The 20,406-nt window shown below is 59.1% G+C and overlaps 1 protein-coding gene across 6 annotated transcripts in view; it reads left to right on the top strand.

The window, feature by feature from the left end:
• Positions 1-20,078, top strand: part of HSPA12B (heat shock protein family A (Hsp70) member 12B) — an 85,925-nt gene extending 65,847 nt beyond the window's left edge. For all 6 annotated transcript variants that reach the window (XM_074951971.1, XM_074951972.1, XM_074951975.1 and 3 more), the window contains 4 exons: positions 6,399-6,503; positions 11,763-12,021; positions 12,704-12,807; positions 14,607-20,078. In XM_074951971.1, coding sequence (XP_074808072.1) covers positions 6,399-6,503; positions 11,763-12,021; positions 12,704-12,807; positions 14,607-15,250 — 1,112 coding nt within the window. In that variant the 3' untranslated portion in view covers positions 15,251-20,078. The remainder of the gene's footprint in view (positions 1-6,398; positions 6,504-11,762; positions 12,022-12,703; positions 12,808-14,606) is intronic.
• Positions 20,079-20,406: the final 328 nt, after the last annotated feature.

Below are 20,406 nucleotides of genomic sequence, written 5' to 3' on the forward strand. Positions count from 1 at the left end.
CGATAAGTCCTTTATGTTACTTTCACCCCCAGGCCCAGGACACTGCACCGTCGCCTGGCATGGCCTGTAATGCGGTCAGCAGTGCCTTCCTGGACTACAGAGCCCAGGTCAGGGCTTAGGGGATACCCTGTGTGATGACACTAGGCTGGAGGAGAGAGAGCCACCAGGCCGGCAGCCTGAAGACAGAATCCCCTTGATATTAGCCCACTCCTGTCTCTTCTCCGCTGCAAACCAATGCTGCAGTTCCCCCTGCGCTACCACCTTTCACCAGAGCTCTTTCTACGCAGCCGCGAGCTAGCGTCTGCGAGGTCGGCGGTGTTATTCCCATTTTACAGCTGGGGAAACTGAGGCACAGAGTAGGGATGTGACTGGCCCAGGGTCACCCCATGGGCTCAGGGCGAGAGCCCTTTCCTAGGCCTCTGTTCTACCCACTGGGAACAGCTAGCCCAGAAGATGAGATGGACCGGAGCTGCTGGCAGCCACACGAAGCAACCCAAGCCGCAGCGCCTTCATCCCTAGCGACTCAACCGTGCTCAGTAATTAACGATTCCTAACACTCCTCAGCCAGGGACCGCGGCGCGCTCGGCAGCGGAAGGCGCATGAGCTCCCACCTGACAGCTGCGGAAGCGGGAGCAGGGCGACGAGAAGCATTGATACAGCAAACACTGCAGATGCGAACGCCCCCTGAATCCAGATTTAGAGGCCTAAATAAATGGCTTGATTTTCTGCTGTGAGCCCATCAGCTGCCATGAGAGTCAATAGGACTGATGCGCTCAGCACCTGCCAGCCAGGTCCCTGCCTCCCAAAGGAACGGGCGGACGCTGGGACCCCCATGCCAAGCAGAGCCGATGGGACGCCCTCGTCGCCAGGCTAGCTGGACTTTCCCCAGCAGCTGGGGTACAGCTAGATCCAGGGCAGTGAGCCTGGGCAGCACAGGGTGGGTGCTGGCAGGGGCTCAACTGTTCCTCCCAGCGTCACCCGTGTCTTAGCAGAGCGAGGGCGCAGCCAGCCAGCTCAGCCACGCCTCGCTCTCTGAGCAGGGGATGATACGCACCTGCTGCTGGAACCTGGGGCCGCCTCGCTGAAACTCCCAGCCACCCCATATGCACAGCCAGCAGGAGGTTGGCCAGAGCACAGCCTCAGGGAACCCCCTGGGTGGGGGAGTCTTTGGGGCAGAGGGGCAGTGGCATGGGGAAGCAAGGAGCCAAGCCACTTGGGAGAGGCACTGTCTCCCTCTGCTAGGGGGTGCCGGCAGGCCAGCGATGCCTCGTGCTCAGCAGCAGCTGGCAGAGAACCATCTTCACACACCACCCGGCAGCGACAGTCAGGGCCCAGGGCGCTCTGCGTACCGTGGACAGGCCGGCTGGGGGGCAAGGGGGCAGGAAGACCCCCGCTGTTGCCTGAGCTGCTCCACCAGAATCTGACCCTCTTACAGGGACAGCTGGAGAGAGAGTGACAAGGGGCGAGATCTTTAGTCTGGAGCAGGAGAGAAGCACTTGCCCAGGAACATAATGGAAGCTGGCATGCTCCTGTCCCGCTGGGCAGCGACAGCATGGACCGAACTTCCAGGGATAGCCCCGTTTCTCAGCTAGCACCCGGCGCTGGCTGAAAACCAAGCGGAGGATTCTGGCCCCAAACCGTTCTGGGGTGGAGTCGGGACCCTCCTTCGCTCCATGCATGCAGGAAACCGCAGGAAGATCTGAGAACACACCAGGTGTCACGCTTGCAATAGCACCGCACTGCTCTTCTGCAGCGCACTTTCCAAACCCCAGATTGCAACTGGGGAAACCGAGGCACAATGCGGGGTGGCAGCTTGCCCAGGGTCACAGAGGGAGGCAGAGCTGGGAACCCACACCTGCTAATATCCTATGCTCTGGTTTAGCCACCAGGCTCCTCGTCTCTCTCAGGGCGGGGAAGTCCCTGGATATGTGGCCTTGCGACCCACGGGCTTCTGAAAGGCTCTTACCGGCAGCGCTGCCTGTTGGCTGCATTGTGAAGCTCCCTGCCTGAGCGGTGCCCACCAAGCCCATATTAGGCCTGTTCTGTCTGAAGCCTGGCGCCTTCAGTGGACTTTCCAGAGTCGGGACGGGAGTGTGGTCTAGTGGTCAGAACACACGGCCGGTAATCAGGCTAGCACTGCAGATGACTCAGTGTGTGTCCTCTGTGAATCATTTCACTGCTCTTGGCCTCAGTTTCCCCATCTGTACAGTGCGGCTAACAGCCCTGCCTTGCCTCCCACGGGGGTCGGGAGCTAAATCCATCAAAGGCTGTGAGGTGTTCAGCTATTACCATACTGGGTGCCGTATAAAGACCTTGGATAGATTTGCTCTTGGTCCCACAGTGGGTCCGCAGCAGAGCTGAGGTCAGAACCCAGTGTCCAGACTCGCACTCCAGTGCCCCGTCCGCATGCTTCTTTCCCTTCCGTGCCCCTAGGAAAGCGGGGAGGGGGTGGGAATATTCAGCACTCAGCTCGCGCTGGGCTGTCCCCGGCTTCCCGGGGCAATCGGTGGCAGCTGTGTGGTTGGCTTCAGTGAGAGCAGGACCGGGGCCGTCGTGTTCTGTGTTGGAAGGTTTTAAGCTGCGGCAGCTGCCGCCGGTAGCGTGGGGGGCTCCCAGGCATTGCGCTCGACACCTGCTCCCCGCTACATCGCTGCGAGACCTACCACTGAGTCAGTGCCCCACCCCGCCCTGAGCACCCAGGCAGGCCCAAGGAATGAGGACACGGCCCCAGGTGACCCCTTGGTGCCAGTTACCAACAGGAATGGACCAGATCCTCCCCGAAGCCTGCTCTCTTCAACAGCCTTCCTGCCTGGCAGATTGCAGGGGCTGCACCCTGGAGTGGACAAGCTGCTGTTCAGGGGCGTAGCGATTTCCCTTGCTCCAGAGGAATTCGGAAGGAAGGGCTGAGGTCAGCTCCCTGCTGGCAGGAAATCGCTCCTTACCGTGCATCTGGCTGGCTCGCGGAACGCTGACATCGCTCAGGAGGGAGTGCTGGATTCAGTGAGGATTGACCATGGAGGGCCAGGGGGGAGCAGTCACTGGATGGTGGGAACAGTGCTCTGTGCTTCCACGGCCCCTTCCACGCTCCCTGCAAACACCAGTCCAGCCCTGCCTGGCCTGTGCGCAGGGAAGGGCCGCAGGGTCAGGCTGAGAAGCGGCCCACGGAGGGAGCATGGGGGGAAGCCCCTGGCTTGGAGGGAGCTGTCTCCAGAGGTGTCCATCCCGTCTGGGGCTCTGCAGCATAAGCTACAAGCAGCAGCCCGGTGGACGTACCTGACGAGCTCGGAGCCTCGCGCAGCCGGTGGGAAAGTCCCGTAGGCATGAGTCCTGTCCCCGTGTGACCTGCCCCATCGGCTGCATTGGAGTCTCACTACTGTCAGGGAGAATCGGGCCCATTGGCTGGGCAAGATCCCCAGGATCAGGCTCTAATGCAGCAAACGGCTCAACCTGGAGGGAGCAAAGCAACTCTGGCAGTTGCTTAGACCACCCGGGGCAGGCGCTTTGCTCCGGTCACAGGGCGGCTCTTAGCAGTAATTAGCAGGACCGACAGTGGCCCCTACAGGCGCTGATCAAGGCCCCCTTGTTAGGGCCCTACCAAATTCACGGCCCATTTTGGTAAATTGCACAGTCAGAGGATTTTTAAAATCTTAAATTTCATGGTTTCAGATATTTAAATCCAAACTGTCCCGGTGTTGTCCCCGTGGGGGTCCCGGCCTCCGGGGAGGAGGGGCTGCAGGGCTGTTGTGGGGGGAAGGGGGGGGTCACGGTATCGCCACCCTTACCTCTGCACTGCTGCTGGGGCGACGCTGCCTTCAGAGCTGGGCGGCTGGAGAGCGGTGGCTGCTGGCCGGGAGCCCCGCTCCGAAGGCAGCGCAGAAGTAAGGGTGGCAATACCGTGACCCAGATCTCACGGGGGAAGCCAGATTTCATGGCCCACGAGGCATTTTTCATGCTCATGAAGTTGGTAGGGCCCCACCCATTGTGCTAGGTGCTGCATAAACCGCAGAGACATGCCCTGCTCCCAAAAGCTTAGGGTTTTAAGAGCCTGATCCAGAGCCCATGGAACTTAGTGGGAATCTAATCTTCCCACTGACCTCAGCTGGCTCATCGGCTGGGGTCAGTCAGTGGCTTGGACTCTGCAGGGCTGGAAAGGGAGGTCAAAGCCAGGCTCCAGGATGCCAGGGTTCTCGCCCGGCTCTGATACTTACTGGGGGGCAGATTGTGCTCCCCTGCTTGTGAGGGGAGGATGTGAGAAGCCCCCTCCTGCACTTGGCACCTCTCAGGTGTAGATGGGTATGGTGGCAATCTGGGGTGCAAGGTGCCCCAAAGGGGATGGGACCATGGTGCACCCATGCCAGGAAGAATAAGCTGGAGGGGTGTAGTAGTGGGTGGGCTCCCCTGGCATGCCTGGCAGCTCTCTGATGTGAGGCTGTGCTTGAACAGCATGAATCATAGAGCCCTGCTGGTCCTATGCAAGTGCCCGCCCTGCTCTGTGCCTCAATTTCCCCTCCTGTAAAATGGGGTTCATGGTAATGAGCCACCTTGGTAAAAATGCTTTGAGATCCTTGAACAAGTGGTGCTGTGGTGCCTCAAACTGGGTTTCAAGGGCCTGATTTGACATCCGTGGCAAAGCTCCCATTTGCTTCACTGGCCCGGAATTGGGCCCACCGGGGTGTATTGAGCCACGACGAGGGGCAGAGCTGTGGGTGGGTCACGCCCTTCCTTCTGGGACCAGCAGGGGAGCCCGAGCCAGCTGCAACATTCCCAGACGCCTCTTGTACCACCCGGCAAAGCCACCACCCAACCCAGGGTGTCCTGTGCCTCAGGTCTCATAGACTTTCCCTCCCTCCTGCACTCCTGAGAATGGCGATCTCACCGCTCCAGGCAGCGGTTCCCCGGGCTCCCCTCTTGGCCCAGCGGCGGTGGCCCACCCTGCTTAATGAAACGCCAAAGGATTCTTGACTCAGCCAGCCGGCCGGGCCTCAGCCCGACTCCCCTCGTGCAGCGTTAAACACCACTGGTGCAAAGGATGTGAAACACCCCCAGGCTCCAGGGTTAGAGCCTGTCAGCCAGTCAAGGAGCCAGGCTGCTTCACTGCAAATAGAAAAGCACCGAATGTCAGCTCAGGCTGTTTGCTCCTCAGAAGCCCACTAGATGCTGGTGAAAAGATCTGTGCCTCCCCCAGACGTCCCACCTTTCAGTGTCACAACCTCCAGGCCCCAGCTCACCAAGAGGGATTGAACCGGGGTCGCAGAGCAGACTTGAGCTGAGAGTGCAGCACTAGTAGGTTGTTATTCTGTTTGCGAACTAGTTTTTAGCTGGAGACCCACCAAACCCTTTACACTTTACAAAAGTGATTCTTCCCCCCCACATTTTGGCCAAAATTGGTTAGGTTTCTGTAGCAAACGGTTTGGATTGGGTTGGTTTTCAATGAACCGCCCAAAAGGTGAAGCTGAAATTGGCATTTTTGGAAATGTTGCCATGCTGGTGGAAAAGGCCGTTCCAATGGGGAAAACGGCTTTGTGAGAAATTTCGGGCCAGCTCCATCCTTTGGCGGAAAGGCCGGTCTTTGCTTTCAGTCATCCAATAAGGAGGGGAGAGAATGACATGTGACTTAGCCGAACAAGGCTCTTCCCGCTTCTGGCCAGGAGCTCCACCCTCCCTTCCTTCCCCTTCCTGCTCCCCCATCACTGGGGGACACAGGTGTCTTAGGGCATCTCTGATGCGGAGTCTCCTTGGTTAAGCAGTAACTGACCCCACCCCAGAGGAAGTTTAGGGAGACAGGGAGTAATTGTCCCAGTTGGCCGTAGGGATAAGAGCATCTGTTTGAGATCCCACATGGCCAGGACCTCAGTTTAATGCCTGATCCCAAAGAAGGGCTCCTCTGGCAGCACAGCGCCCCCTACCGTCGTGCTGGGGGATAGACTCATTCCTGACACACAGCAAAGAACGCCTGCCTCTAGTGACCCCCTGCGTGACGCTGGGTTCTCCTCCCAGGCGCATCCTGCCCTGCTCTGGCCCTCAAGCCCGAGCTTTGCAACGGGCGTTTCCAGCTATGGAGAGGCAGAGAGTGAGGGGCGTGGACGAGGGATGGGGGACGAGCACTTGGCTGCATCAGGGCTGCCCCCCCCCATGTCACATGGCAGAAAGGAGGGGGCAGGGTCTCAGGACTCAGTGTCTGTACGACCACAGTTCTCCTGCCTCACTGGTCTGCGACTCAGGGCACCTGAGTTCTGTGCCTGGCTCTCCTGCTGATCTACTTGGTGACCTTGGGCAGGTCTCTTCCCCGCTCTGTGCCTCAGTTTCCCCACCTGCAAAAGGGGGGGGCCATGAGACCAGCCTGTGTTGAGAGCCATGGATGATGAGAGCTAGGGGAGGTTGTTGTTATTTTCTTCCAGGTGACCGTTACATCGTGGCTGACTGCGGTGGCGGGACGGTGGATCTGACCGTCCACCAGATCGAGCAGCCGCAAGGGACACTCAAAGAGCTCTACAAAGCCTCAGGTGGGATGGCGACCCCCCGGGAGCCATGTGCCAAGGGCCCGATCCAGTGCCTGTTGGAGCTGGTGGAAAGACTCCCATGGCCTTTGGATCAGACCCCCAAATGCTTCCCCCCTCCCTCCCCAGCTAACGGCTGACCCTCTGTATTGGGTGGAAGGATTGGAGCATCCATCGGTCACTGCTCCTGAGGGAAAAGCCTGTGGAGCAAAGTGCCCCGGGGCTGCCTCTCATTGGCCAGCATGGTGCCATGGGCCTTGAGGCACGGGTGTGTCTGGAGAGGGGCTCGGAGGAGGGGATGGTGGTGGCTGTACGGATCGGGTCAGGGAGGGTGGCCCATGCGGGGTGGAAGGTGGTGATGGCTGGGGCCTGGAGGGCCTAGCTTAGGAGAGGTGCCTGGAAGAGCTTGGCTAGCAAGCAGGCCGAGTGGGCATCTGACTGCGCTCTGTAAATACATTGGGGGCGTGGGGGGGGGGCACCGGAGAGGGTGAAGAGCTTTTAAGCTAAAGGACGATATGGTCACAAGAGCTAATGGGGATAAACTGGCCATGAACAAATTCAGGCTATGGCTGAGAAGGTGTCTCACCATCGGAAGGGCGAGGTGCTGGGTCAGTCCCCCCCCACACACACACACACACTCACACGCTGGGGGTTGTGAGGCAAAGGACAGGATTAGTTCGAAGAGCGAGCTGGACAAAGGCGAGTGTGATTGTATGCGGGTTGCTCGTGATGGCGGCATGCAGGGCTCAGCAGCCCTGAGGCTCACGTCCGGCTGACGTTCTATGTTCCCAAAATTCATGCTTCAGCACTTCAGCTGGCCACAGGCTGGGGTCAGGAAGGGATTTCTCTCCCCACCACCAAGTATATTCCGGGAGGGTTTTTTTTTTAATCTCCTTCCTCTGGAACATCAGGGATGGCCATGGCGGGAGATGGGACATGGGCTAGGCTGGGCCAAGGCGCCCAGTTGGCACCGAACATCCTCTTGCTCGCTCAGCTGCTTGGCTGGCTGGTTCATACTCAAGTGCTCAGGGTCTTACTGATCACCACGTGTGGGGCTGGGAAGGAATTTCCCCCAGGTCAGAGGGGGCAGTGGTGCCGGGGGGGGGGTCACCTTCCTCTGCTGCAGCTGGGTGCGAGTCACTTGCCAGGCTCAACTGAGCCTGTCTCGCCTAATCAGTTGGCTGCCGTAGCGGGGCCCTCGGGCGCTGGTGCTGCTCGGTGCGCGGGCTCCTGCAGGCTGTCACAGCTGGGGTAACTCCGGTTGCTGGGTCAGTGCGCGGGGGGTGGGTGGGGTCGGTGGCCCGGGCTATATAGCAGGGCAGACGGGATGCTCCAGTGGTCCCTTCAGGCCTTGCCCCCTCTGACGCGGTGGGTGATGGAGGCCGGTGTTGTGGGCAAAGGCGGTGGGGGGTGTGTGTGTGACCCGATGGGGTGTGATTAGCAGGGACGAGCTGGAGCAGCAATGGCCGTAGCTGGGTCTAAATTTCAGGCCTCGGGGAGGGGCTCGGGCGCAGCCTTGGACTGAGGTAGTGTGACACGTCCAAGGAGCCATCCCACTCCCGCCCCCTAGTAGCCAGTGCGGGATTGTTCCCGTGGCTGTGTCCTGCCCGCTGGGCGTCCCCAATGACGGGAGCGTTCCCGAGCCGTAGAAGGAAAGGCGATTGTCCAGAATGAGTCTATGTCTACATGGCAAAGATAAGTCGACCTATGTTAGGTCGACTTACAGCCACCGCATTAACTACTGTGGTGGCTGATGTCCAGACTACCCTCCTTCTGGTGGTGCACGTCCTCACCAGGAGCACGTCCACCGACTGACGAGGGGCCGTGTGGGGTGCTGAGAGCCAGGGCTCGCCGCTCCATGCAGATCCCCTCCGGGAGCCCATTGCCCCTGCTCCCCTGGTCTTCTCTCCTCCCCACTCCCAGCCAGGAGCAGCGGGGCAGCTGCCCAGGGTTTCTCACCTCTGCACTCCCAGCCAGGAGCAGAGGGAGCCACCTGGGGCTTCTCGCCTCCTGCGGGGAGATCCGCACCAGGAGTCCGGTCGGCTGCCATGCTCCCGGGGGGAGCAGGGAGCTGGGGCCCTGGACCCCAGGGGCTCCAGAGTGGGAGCTGGCTTTCTTGTCAGGTTCAGGGCTCCAGAGGAGCCATGAAATAGACAAGAATGAGAGCCAACAGCTGATGTAAGGAAAACGGTGTCTACACAGACATGGCGTGGCCCTAACTCCAGTGACATAAGCCCTACGCTGCTCGGGGGGTCGGGGTCGGGGGTGTTATGATGTCAGAGTAAAACTGTGTAGTGTAGACAAGGCCTAAAACCCTGCGTCCCGCTGTCAGGAACTACCGGTTCAGCTGGGGAGACAGCTTCTCCCAGGGACAGTTCCCCAGTGCCCCCCAGCATGCAGCCCCAGTCCCGCTCCCAGGCCCAGCGGCTCAGTGAAGGGAGGGGTTGTGGCACCATCTGGTGTCCAGAGGGAAACTAGCTATAGACTTCCGACTGGAGGATTGCTGGGGGCCTGCAGAGGTCCCCACCATGGGCAGCGATGCTGAGGAAGTGCAATGGACTGGAGTCACGTTAAGCCACTTAAGAGAAGAGTGAGAGACAGCGCTGGGTTTCTATGGTAAAGTTTCCCAGTCACGTGGCAGAAGGGTTCTGTGCAGTGAGGTTATTGAGAGGGGAGGGCCCGGGAGCATAGAAACGACCCCCCCCCCCCCGCCAGAATACAGGCCAAGCCTGGGGTGTCACACACCTGATCATGCTGAGGGGAAGGAGGTCGTCAGTAGCAGCTTTGCGTTCTGAGGGTTTTTCAAGCCCCTGCAAAAGCAGCGACCGAGTGATGCCAGAAAGCGCCAGACAAGCCCCAGGTGACCAGGGTTTATTGGGCCTACCGCGGCCCGACACGATGCAACCTAGGTTTGAGCACCATCTGCTGGCGCTTTGGCTAGTGGCTATTTCCAGCCTTTGCCATGAGGCCGGGCTGCTCCCTGCTGTCTAGTCCCAGGTCTAGCTAATTGCCATCGCCTCGAGCGAGAAGGCTGCGGCAAGGGCAGGGCCCCAGCACTGCTTTCACCGCAAATGAAGCCCTGGCTGCCGCGCCTCCCGAGAGGCAGGGTCCAGCAGGCTGCGTGTGTGGACTGTGAGCTGGGGAGTGCCTGGATCTAGCCCCAGCCCTGTTTTCTGACTGCAGTGGATAGGTGCCACTGTGTGCCTCATTTTCCCCGGTGTGTGATGGGGAGTGATAATACTGACCCGTGAGCGTGGGGGGCAGATGATCATGAACTGGCATTGGCAGAGGGCTGGGGAGAAGGGGCTCAGCTCCCACCGTGCTGGGGGCAGCACAGACCTGCCAGAGGGATGGACACGCAGAGCATTGGTCGGCCTGGTTCACCAGGCAGCAGGTCCCATCCTGCTGCAGGGGGAGAAGGGTGGGGAATGCGGTGGGGCTACCAGCCATTGCTTGAGCTGTTGTTATTCGACTCCAGCTGGGCTCTAGGTCCTAGGGGCTCTTGGAGGGGAGCCCTGGGGCGAGGTGAGGTGGGCTCGCTCCCCTGGGGAGGGGATATCTGTAGCCATGACGTGTCCAGCCTGGGGAGAGGCGGTTCCCGGAGAGGGCCGTCGCTGTGGGAGACGCTCTCCGCCAGTGGCGGGTTACAGGGCCCCATGCAGGAACGGCTGGCTGCGATGCCCTGCGCGGCCGTGCACATCGGCCGAGGCCATCAGCATGGGCGGCTTCCTGGCCCTATTGATACCACTGGGCACGTGGCCATAGACTTGGGTGGGGCCCGGACGAGTGTGGGAAAGCCCCAGCAAAGAGGGGGCTGTGTGGGCTGTCTCCAAGGCTGGGGGGCAGCTACACTGCAGACTGAGTGGGCTGCCACTCAGCTGCGAGCCCGCGCCCCTGTTCCGTCCACACCCAAATCAGTCCGACTCGGGTTAGCAAGCGCTCAGGCCCAGGGGCCGAGAACCCTGCAGGGCAGGGGCGGCTCAGGGCCCGAGTCCTGCCGTGACACAGGCCCAAGCCCCATTGGTTTCCAGTGTGGCCGCGTTATCACAGCTGGGAGACCTGGGACCCCCCCACTTGTAAACCCAGGGGTACAACACAGAGCTCGAGCGCAGGCTTGGAAACCCCACAACCCCAAAGAGCCAGGCTTCGTGTGCAGTGGAGCCAGCCCCGTACTGTGGGGCAGGGTGTGTAGGGCGCCCCCCCCCCGGGGCCAGAGCTGGGGCAGTTAGACGAAAAGAGACCATTCGCTGAGCTGTGATGTGCAGCGTAGCTGACTCCCGTGCCTGTTGGGAGGGGAGCTGGGACCGACTCCCTCCCCAAGGGCTGTGCGCAGTGGACTGGGGTGGGGGAGTCAACCTGAGGCAAACAGCGGCTGCCTACCCTGCAGCATGGGGGTTTCCTGCAGTGGGTCCCCACCGGCCGCTTTGGCCTGCTGGGTTTCCTTCCTCCCCAATCTCCTGCCCACCCACGTGCCCCCAACTCAGCAGTGAGCTGGGCACGGGGAGCCATTTCCCCCCACTGAGCCCTGACCACTGCCCCTTCCCACGGAAACCAGCCCTGGAGGGATGGCGCCTTGCGGAGAGTTCCCCCTTCAGCCTTCCCCAGGATGGGGGCTGAGCCCTACCCACAAGCCCATGGAGCCCCAAGAGCTGGGTGAATGTGGGGGGCACCGGGAGGTCCTGTGCATCTGGAGTGGACCCACGTACCACTTCTGGCTCCTTAGCCACGTGGCTCCAATGGGTGCCCCGGGCTGGGCTGGCAGGGCAGCTCTGTGGGTTGGCATTGAGGGGTTCCAGCAGAGCTGGGGCATGGGGTACCCTAGGACTGCGATAGCAGGGGGGCTGTGGGTCAGGATTGAGGGGCACCGGCAGAGCTGCGGGGGGAGCCCCAGGCTGGGCTAGCGGGGGGGTGGGGTGGGGTGGGGCTGTGAGTCAGGATCGAGGGGCACCAGCAGAGCTGTGGGGGGCCAGAGCTGGGAGCAGGCTGGAGGACCAGGGCAGGCTGTATGTCAGAACTGGCGGAGCTTAGTGGGGGTGACGCTTGGCCAGCCCCTGCCCCTGCTATAAGCTGGCTCCCCCCAGTGCTATTAACACCTCAGTCCCATAAGCAGAAAATGCCTTCACCCAGACAAGCTCAGACTCCAGCTCCCGCTTTGGGGGGCCCTGCCCTGCCCCCATACCAGCAGGGTGTCCATCACTCCCGGGGGCCTGTCCCTGCCCTGGCTCTGCCCGCACCCCATAACTCCGCAGTGGCTGTGCATTGCAGGCGGCCCCTATGGGGCGGTGGGGGTGGACCTGGCCTTCGAGAGGCTGCTGGGCCAGATCTTCGGGGAGGATTTCATCGCCACCTTCAAGGCCAAGCGCCCGGCAGCCTGGGTGGACCTGACCATCGCCTTCGAGGCCCGCAAGAGGGCAGCAGCGCCCTTCCGCTCCAACCCCCTCAACGTCTCGCTGCCCTTCTCCTTCATCGACTTCTACCGCAGGCACCGGGGCCAGAACGTGGAGACGGCGCTCAAGCGGAGCAGGTGAGGCAGGGGGCTGGGCGGGGCTGAGGTGTGCTTGGAACGCCCCCCCCAGTTGTGCAGGGAGGTGGGCCAGGAGCTTCGGATGAGATCTTGTGTCACATCCCCCTCTAGTGGCTAGTTCACCTGGAAGACAACAGCCTACTACTGGTACCTGCTGATAGGGTCATGCCCTTCCCAGTAATGACAGAGGGCCATGCCTCTGGGCCCGGCCTGGGGGCTCAGCAACTAGGAAGTTACTCAGGCTGGTGGGGCATTTGGAAGGGGCGTGGACACCTTTCTTGGCCTCCCCCACCTGGCTGTTTGTGGGCACAAGGGCAGGAGATGGTGAGGGGGCGGACGTGGCCCAGGGGCAGGAGGCAGAGGATGCGGAGGCTGGCCCTTCAGAGCCAGTGCTGGGGGGAGGCCAGGGTGGAGGTAGAGGTGCACCAAGGCAGGGCCAAGTAGCACTGAGGTGGTGGGCCACGTGGGGGACTGATTCCAGGGTTTTAGGGGCAGGACGCCCACAGCCCCCATGGGTGCAATGGGGAGAGGGGGCAGGAGGACACAGCTCCCTCCCCGTTGCTCTCTGCAGCAGGCATGAGAGCGGGCAGCCCTGGCCAGCAGCCCCTGGGGGGCCGGGCACCGCTTGGCCCTGCCTATGGGAGCCCAGGAGAGTCACTCCCCTCCGCTCTTGTGCCCCCAGCGTGAACTTTGTGAAGTGGTCCTCGCAGGGGATGCTGCGAATGTCGTCGGAGGCCATGAACGACCTCTTCCAGCCAACCGTCAGCCAGATCATCCAGCACATCGGTAGGGCTGAGCGAAGGGACCCTGGCTGCTACTTCCCTTACCGCGGGGCCTGATCCAGCCTGGGGAGAGAGGAGCTCCCCCCCTCCCCCACCCCTGCTGCCCAAGGCCCTGCTGAGCGAGGGGCAGAGCTGGGAACCTCGGCTCCCTTGTTCCAGCCTTTCCCAGCTGGCTGTGCTCCAGCCCGAGTCCACACGCCAGGGTCGTCTCCTGGGCTCCGACCCGGGCTTATCGCCCTCGCTGGAGGCGGTGAGCCCCGAGGAGGGTCAGGGGTAGGGGACGGGGGCAGTACCTAGGCAGGTCCTTGACTCCAGTTCCCTGGGTCCATCCCGTGCCCGGTGCAGAGTCGCTCTCTGCGACGTGTGCCAGTGGGTTCAGACGCTCGCCGCTGGCTCGGATGATTACTTGGAGACTGTTCCAGAGCCTGACCAGGGCTCAGTTCCCAACTCTGCCACAGACTCCCTGGGTGACCTTTGGCTACTCAGCTCTCTGTGCCTCAGGTTCCCCATCTATAAAACAGGGGGTGGTGATATACCTACCTCACCGGGGTGAGGCGAAATTTGCTAACATTTGTGAGATGCTCAGACACTGCAGCATGGAGGGGAGGGGGCCATAGGGGTACCTAGAGAGACTGTGTCCCACTATATACCTGGTACCACTCCTGGTTGCCTGGTCTGTTCCCCACCTGCACCAGTTCCAGAGATCTAACTCCTAGATGGATCCCTCCCAGGCCCTGAGCGTTTCAGCTGCTCATCTCTGACCGGCCCCCACTGTGTCAATATCTGACAATGTTGCTGCAGGACTGTGGGAAAGGGACTTTCCTCTCCCTGTCACCAGTTTCAGGGTTGACAAGTGTGAAGTAATGTGCCCTAGAACCCATAATCCCAACTAGTCATTCCCTGAAACATCTGGCATTGGCCACTGTCGGCAGACAGGACACTGGGCCAGATGGACCTTTGGTCTGACCCAGGTTGGCTGTTTCTTATGCTTCTCCAGCCCAGAATTGCACTAGCCTTTGTGCCCTCCCAGGGACCTGATCCAACGTGCACAGGAGTCTCCGCTTCACAGACTCCAGGTCATTGCAAACTCCCGCCTAAATTTGCTGCCCACTCTCCCCGCTGGGTCTTTGCCTTGCTGCTTATCCAGCCCCCATCAGGGTCTGAGAGCTTCACCGTCTTTAATGGATTTGGCTGTAGGGCAGAGCTCTTATCGCCCCTGAACAGAGGACAAACTGAGGCACAGAGAGACACTGACCAACCCAAGGTCTTGCCCGCAGGACAATTTCCCCAGGGTTGTGGTTGAGATTCTTCACTGGGGCAATTTTTAACTCCAGCCAGGGTGATTTTCTGCCCGACGTGCTCCGGTTCCAGCAGGTGTTAATTCAGGGCAGGTCTCTGGCCAGGGTTACGTGGGAGGTCAAACTCTATGTGCACCATGGTCCCTTCTGGCCTATGAGTGAGACCAGGGAATTGAACCCTGAAGTCCTGGTCCTAGACTAGGGCCCAGTCCATCCTTCCCTTCAACCCCTCCAGTGGCCCCTGCCCCCCTGAATGGCTTTGTTTTGGGTCATGACCCCCACCCCCACTCCATGGATTCACTGGGACTTTCCCCACCTAAATCCTATTGGATCAGCTCCTTTTGAGTCACTCTCCCCCCTCCCCAACTCTTCTATCGTGGTCCCTCATGGGCCGCTCCCCTGCTCTTCCCGGAGTTAATGAAGATGTTATGGCAACCGGCCGCCCACCCAAACCCAGTCAGTAGCAGGGCCAGGTTCACTGTTTAACCCTCTTTTCCTTTTCCAGATGACCTCTTGAAGAAGCCAGACGTCAAAGGCATCAAGTTCCTCTTCCTGGTAGGGGGCTTTGCCGAGTCAGCGATGCTCCAGCACGCCGTCCAATCGGCCTTTGGCAGCCTGTGTCGCGTCATCATCCCCCAGGACGTCGGGCTGACTATCCTCAAAGGGGCGGTGCTCTTCGGCCTCGACCCCACCATCGTCAGGGTCAGGCGCTCGCCCCTGACCTACGGCGTGGGGGTACTCAACAAATTTGTGGAGGGGAAGCACCCCAAGGAGAAGCTGCTGGTGAAGGAGGGGAAGAACTGGTGCACAGACATCTTTGAGAAGTTTGTCTCCGTGGACCAGTCGGTGGCTCTAGGCGAGGTGGTGCAGAGAAGCTACTGCCCGGCCAGGGTGGGGCAGCGGAAGATCATCATCAACATCTACTGCTGCGCCTCGGATGACGTGGTCTACATCACCGACCCGGGGGTGAGGAAGTGCGGCACCATCAGCCTGGAGCTGGACGAGCTGGACGAGCCGAGCTGCCCCAAGAGCCGCCGGCGGGAGATCCGGGCCAGCATGCAGTTCGGGGACACGGAGCTCAAGGTGGCAGCTATGGACGTCAGGACCTCCAAGACAGTCAGGGCTGCCATCGATTTCCTGTCCAATTGAGCCCCAAAGGAAGGGACAGCTCAGAGGCTGCGGGGGCGTGTCTTCCACAACCATCTGCCCCTCTCCCCTGACAGCACATGCCTTGGTGCTCACGTCCATGCGCGTTTCACACCACGAGATGCAGTCACTTTGTATCCTCAGCAGCAGCGATACTGGACTTGGAGGAGCTTTACGTTGCTAGGGATCAATGGTTCATTGACTCACAAACCTAATCAAGCCATAGGGAACCCATGGTCCTCGCTGGAACCCTGCCCGAGGTTGCGGTCAAGGTCCCTGCGCCAGACACACTCCATCAGAGGAGTCCTGAATTCACCTCAGGGCCGACATGGCGTTGCTGTGTCACAAGGCTACCCTCCGCCATAGCAGGGTTATGAAGAAAATCTATCCTACGGGGACACGCCAAGGCAGCAGTGACCCTAAGAACATAAGAGCGGCCATGCTGGGTCAGACCACTGGTCCATCTAGCCCAGTATCCTGCCTTCCAATGCCAAGTGCTTCAGAAGGAATGAACAGAACAGGTAATCATCAAGTGATCCACCTCCTAACTGAGTTTCCATGAGCTCTAAGCCAGTAGCTACTTCACTTGAGCTGGACAATGTTGCCGGCAGCCTCTTTGAAGAGGGAGAAGGACCCTCTGTGTTCACAGAATCACAAGCCCTCTGCTCCTGTAGGAAGAACGCTACAAGAGAAGGCCTCCTCCGGCTGCAAACCCTTCTTCCTCTTACTCGGAAACTGGATTTGTTTTTGGCTTGTTTTATCTTGGGGAAGTTCCCCCTGGAGTGCGAGGCTCAAGCCAGTCAGACTCACAGTTCGGGTCTCAAAGGCCTCTCAAGAGTGCTCCTTAGCAGGATCTTCAGCAGGATGTTAGCCCAGCACCCAGGCACACGTGCATGTCTTGGCCAAGTAACCACAAAGCCAAGCTGGCAGCAAACGCAGCCTGGTGGCCAGCAGGAGGTGACGTGATAAAGTGGCTCTGTCTCCATGATGTCGGCATCGGCGCCTGGACGGTTTACTGGCATGAAGTTCAGAGAGCTCCCCGGCGGATGTTCTCCCGGTGACCTCTGCATGCAGTGCAGCAAGTGGCACTCGCTCCTCCAGGGACTGAAACCAGGGAGAGCGCTCTGCCCTGGCAGTTCTGGGGGCTCACGCTCAGTCCAGGAGTACATCCAGCTCACCTGCGCTCGCCTCGCTGCTCCTGCACGGCAGTTCTGTACCCCGCTGGGGCTTGCCACCGGGCACAGAGCCGCAGGATTGGAGCTCTGGCCCCAGCTTTGGAACAGTCTCCAGGAGGAATCCGTCTGTGCCAGACCCCCTAGGGATCTCATTCTTCCTCCAGGGTGAGCCATGCTTCACCGCCTCCGTAGGCTGGACCTCCGGGACCCCTCCTTCACCCCGTGAGCTCCACTCTGCGAGTCCCACTGAGACAGGCCCCCAGGGAGACTTGTACGATCTTAGGGAGCGACGCAGGGACACTCACAGAGCGTGGGGATGCAGTGGGGTTTATTAGGTGACTGGAGAAGACATCCTGGGTTAGCATAAGGAAAAGAAAGTTGTAGCCCACTCCATCCTAGTCAGCTCAGAGCCTGGAGCCCTGACCCTCTGACCTCGCGTTGTCCCAGCTCAGGGGGGCCCCCATCTCCTGCAGCAGCCAACATTCAACTACCCCCCTGCACTCCTCCCATCCTTTGCTCCCCAGCTGGGCAAACACTGCCTGGCTTCCTGCCGAGGGATGGGCCCTACATGGTCCTTGGTTGCCATTGTCTTCTCAGATGCTCCACTGATATGGGCCCTAAGGCCCCAGACAACTAGGAGCCATCCACATCCATAACCTCTGCAAAGAGCAAGCAGACCTGTTCCCCCCACTAGGTAACAATGCAGCATACAGGGGAAACTGAGGCACGCTGCGGCTTTCTAAAAATATTACAAAAATTCCCACTTCGCCACACCGCCGGCCCCAGCTGACTAGCCAACTAAGGCAGCTCCCAGGTGCCAAACGAGCCAGCAAAGCTAATGAATATTCTACTGGCCAGCTAGTCCCTACCCAGGAGTTAAAGGTCAGGAATCTCTTTCCTGGCCCTGCTCAGCCGAAGTGACCACAGACAGGCCCCGTCAGGGCAGAAGAAGGGGGAGTTGCCGTGGTTGATACCAGTTGATCTGTAGATTACTGGCAGGCTGTGTGGTTGGGGACAAAGCAATGGTGACCGGTGACAAAGGCTCCTTTCGATAAATATATGTATTTTTTTGTAAACCCAAATTTTTATTTTTATGTATCACATGTAAACCCCCCCGCCCAGGTGTAAGAGGCAAGCACTATGGCTGGATCCGTGGCACTAATGAGGCGAGTGTGCGGCCTTTATCCGGTGTTTAAGAGAAGTATGCTATGTGATGGAAATCAAAATAAACGATTATACTCTTCTGCAGCCAGGGGAGGGGGAAAATGCTTTTGAGGCGGGGAACGGCATTAAAGCAGTGGTGAGAGCAGGTCTGCTTTCGCCCTTGTGCCATGTTAGAAGAACTAAGTTGCCGTCTTCAACCTGGAGCAGGTGTTCTTAACATGGAGGCTCACCAGCGGGTGTGAAGGAATCACACCCACACCACTCCTCCCATGCTGCAGAAGGGAAGGTGGGGCCCAGCTGAAGAAGAGAGGGATCATGTGGGGGAGGGAGTGGAGGCTCATTGTTTTAAGTTGGAATAAATGGGCCCAAAGGATCTCAGCACTAAAGTTTTAAACAAGGTTCGGGGTGGGGTATATAGAGACTTCAGCCCCTTGTCTGACAGGCTCCTAGGTGGGACCAAAGATGATGCTACCCCTCCGCTCGGGGAGCAGAGAGGACATTAGCTGAGATGGGCTGGAGCAGTCACTGTTGTGGTTGTTGTTAAAGACCGAGCCAATTTGCTAAAAGACAAATACGTCCCCGGAGAGAAAAGAGCAGCCGAGAGAAAACACGGCTTCTGCCTCCGGTGCTGCCTTTCACTGGCCAGCTCACTGCTTGTGCAACCCAGGCCCAGCCCATGGTCTCATCAGCCACTGCGAGCCCTGGCAACTCGTGCCAGCATCAGGCTAGTTAGGGAACTGCCTTTACTGCCTTTCTGGTCACAGGCTCACAGCTACGTTGCAAAATATAATCTTGGCCAGCTAAACCAAGCTCTGATTAGACAGAAGGAAACAGGAGAGGGATAGGAAATAAGGTGGGGAAAGAAAAAACACACCCAGGAGATGAGAGGAAGGGGGTTTGACAAAGTCTGACATCTCAGGTGGTGTTTGGGATTCCGACGGAGCCAGGGGAGGTGGTGGTGCCCTCTGGGTCCTGCACTTAGTCCGGTCAGGATGACGACACACAATGGTGAACCAGCGGATCCTGGCTGTGCCACCATGATAGTAAAGCTCACGCCTTCCCATTCACCCATCTCCTGGCCAGCAGTTGTCAGACAGCTGCTGCTTGATTTTTCTCCCACAGATGTGTTCCTTTCAGGTTCCCACATGGCCCTGATGGCAGGAGAGCCCGTCCCTTCATTATTTTGTCCAGCAATGAGGCCTAATTTCCCACACACCAATTTTGCTCCACTGATTTCCGGTGCCCAGCGTCTCTTGCATGTGAGCCATAATCTTAACACAGTCCTTGAGTTACATCAATGGGCCTTTTTGTCAGGACTAATTCACTTCTCCTGGCTCCCTTTTGTACCTTTCCCATTGGCATTTATTGGTGTAGGTCAGTGGTTCTCAACCCACGGTCCAATCAGCACACAGCTGCGGCCCATGTGACCTCCTCAGGGCCATACAGGATCTATAGACACCGTGCGGCTGTAGCCCACAGAACACACAGAGAGCTGCAGATGCGGCCCGCAATGGGAAATGGGTTGAGAAGCAGGATCTGGGACATTTTATGACCTTTCACTTGGTTCTTGCAGTGGAGCTCACCCATAGGGTATATTTGGAGAACCAGTTAACACAACAGGTCCTAGCAAGGCAACACGTTGAGAACCACTGGCCACGGGGAAGCGGGTTTGAACTCAACTCACAGCATGTGGGGTTGAAGCTTTGGTCAAAGGCGAAGCTTTCGTTAGTCTGACAAGCCATCGTGAGTTGAACCCAGGACCCCTCCAGCGACTCAAAGGCACCTACAATGCCTGAGGAGAACTCGGGGCAGCGGGCTGGGAGTTTGAATCCAGCCCAGGCCAGCAGTACCTAGCAAGTGATGGCTGGTCCTTCTCTATAGCCTATGCTCACAACACACCTGTGAAATATGAAGGACTCTGCTGGGGGAACACAGGGTGTGGCTACACGGCACACTAAGCCCAGACGTGGCCTCAGGTTTGAGTCCAAGCCCCCTTCCGTCCACACACAAGTTACTGACAGCTCAGCAACACACTTAGGACCCAGGTCCTACGCTGCTACTAGGAGGGTGGGTCAGAGCCAGAGTCCTGTTGTGATTCGGGCCCAAGCCCAGCCGGTTTCCAGTGTGGATGCAGCTCAAGCCGCAGCCCGAGTCAGAAGGTCGGCGTAGCACAATATGGATGCGTTAGCACAGCTGTGAGACTGGGGCCCAGCACTTGTAAGCCCAGGTTTACAATGCAGTGTGGACGCTCAAGCGTAGGCTTGGAAACACTGAGTCCCCAAGCCTTGGTCCCACAGACCTGGGTTTACAGCACAGTGTGGCCACATCTAAAGCGGTTAAAGGACTTTCACAAGGTCACACCAGGAGTCCAGAGCAGAGCAGACGTTGAGCTGAGAGTCTTCTCAACCCAGCTGCGGTGCCTTAATCCCAAGAGCACACTCTCTGCTCCCCTTGTTTGAAATCTGTCAAGTCAAACAAACAGCAGCGCTGCAGTAATTGGCTTGACGGACCAGCATGGGCTGTTCAAGGGCTGATGCTCTCTGCTGCTAAACCATTAACCTGGTGTCTCTAATTTAACTCCCCGGCTCCGCAGTGTGGACAGCCAGGGCTGCTGTAACATGGCACCATGCGGTGAGGGTCTTTGGGGAGTTAGCCAAAGTGGGTGCTGTGTTCTCCCCTCTTTAGGTTTCATTCCAAGCTGATTTAATCACTGCGCAAGTTGCCTTAGGGAAAGGAAAACCCTGCTGCCTCCAGTGATGCCTGCAATCCATAGACACAGTGAGTAGCAGCAGAAAGCAATTATCCAGTTAATGTCTGGAA

This window comes from Natator depressus, chromosome 4 (assembly GCF_965152275.1).
Source record: "Natator depressus isolate rNatDep1 chromosome 4, rNatDep2.hap1, whole genome shotgun sequence".
NCBI lineage: Eukaryota > Metazoa > Chordata > Testudines > Cheloniidae > Natator > Natator depressus.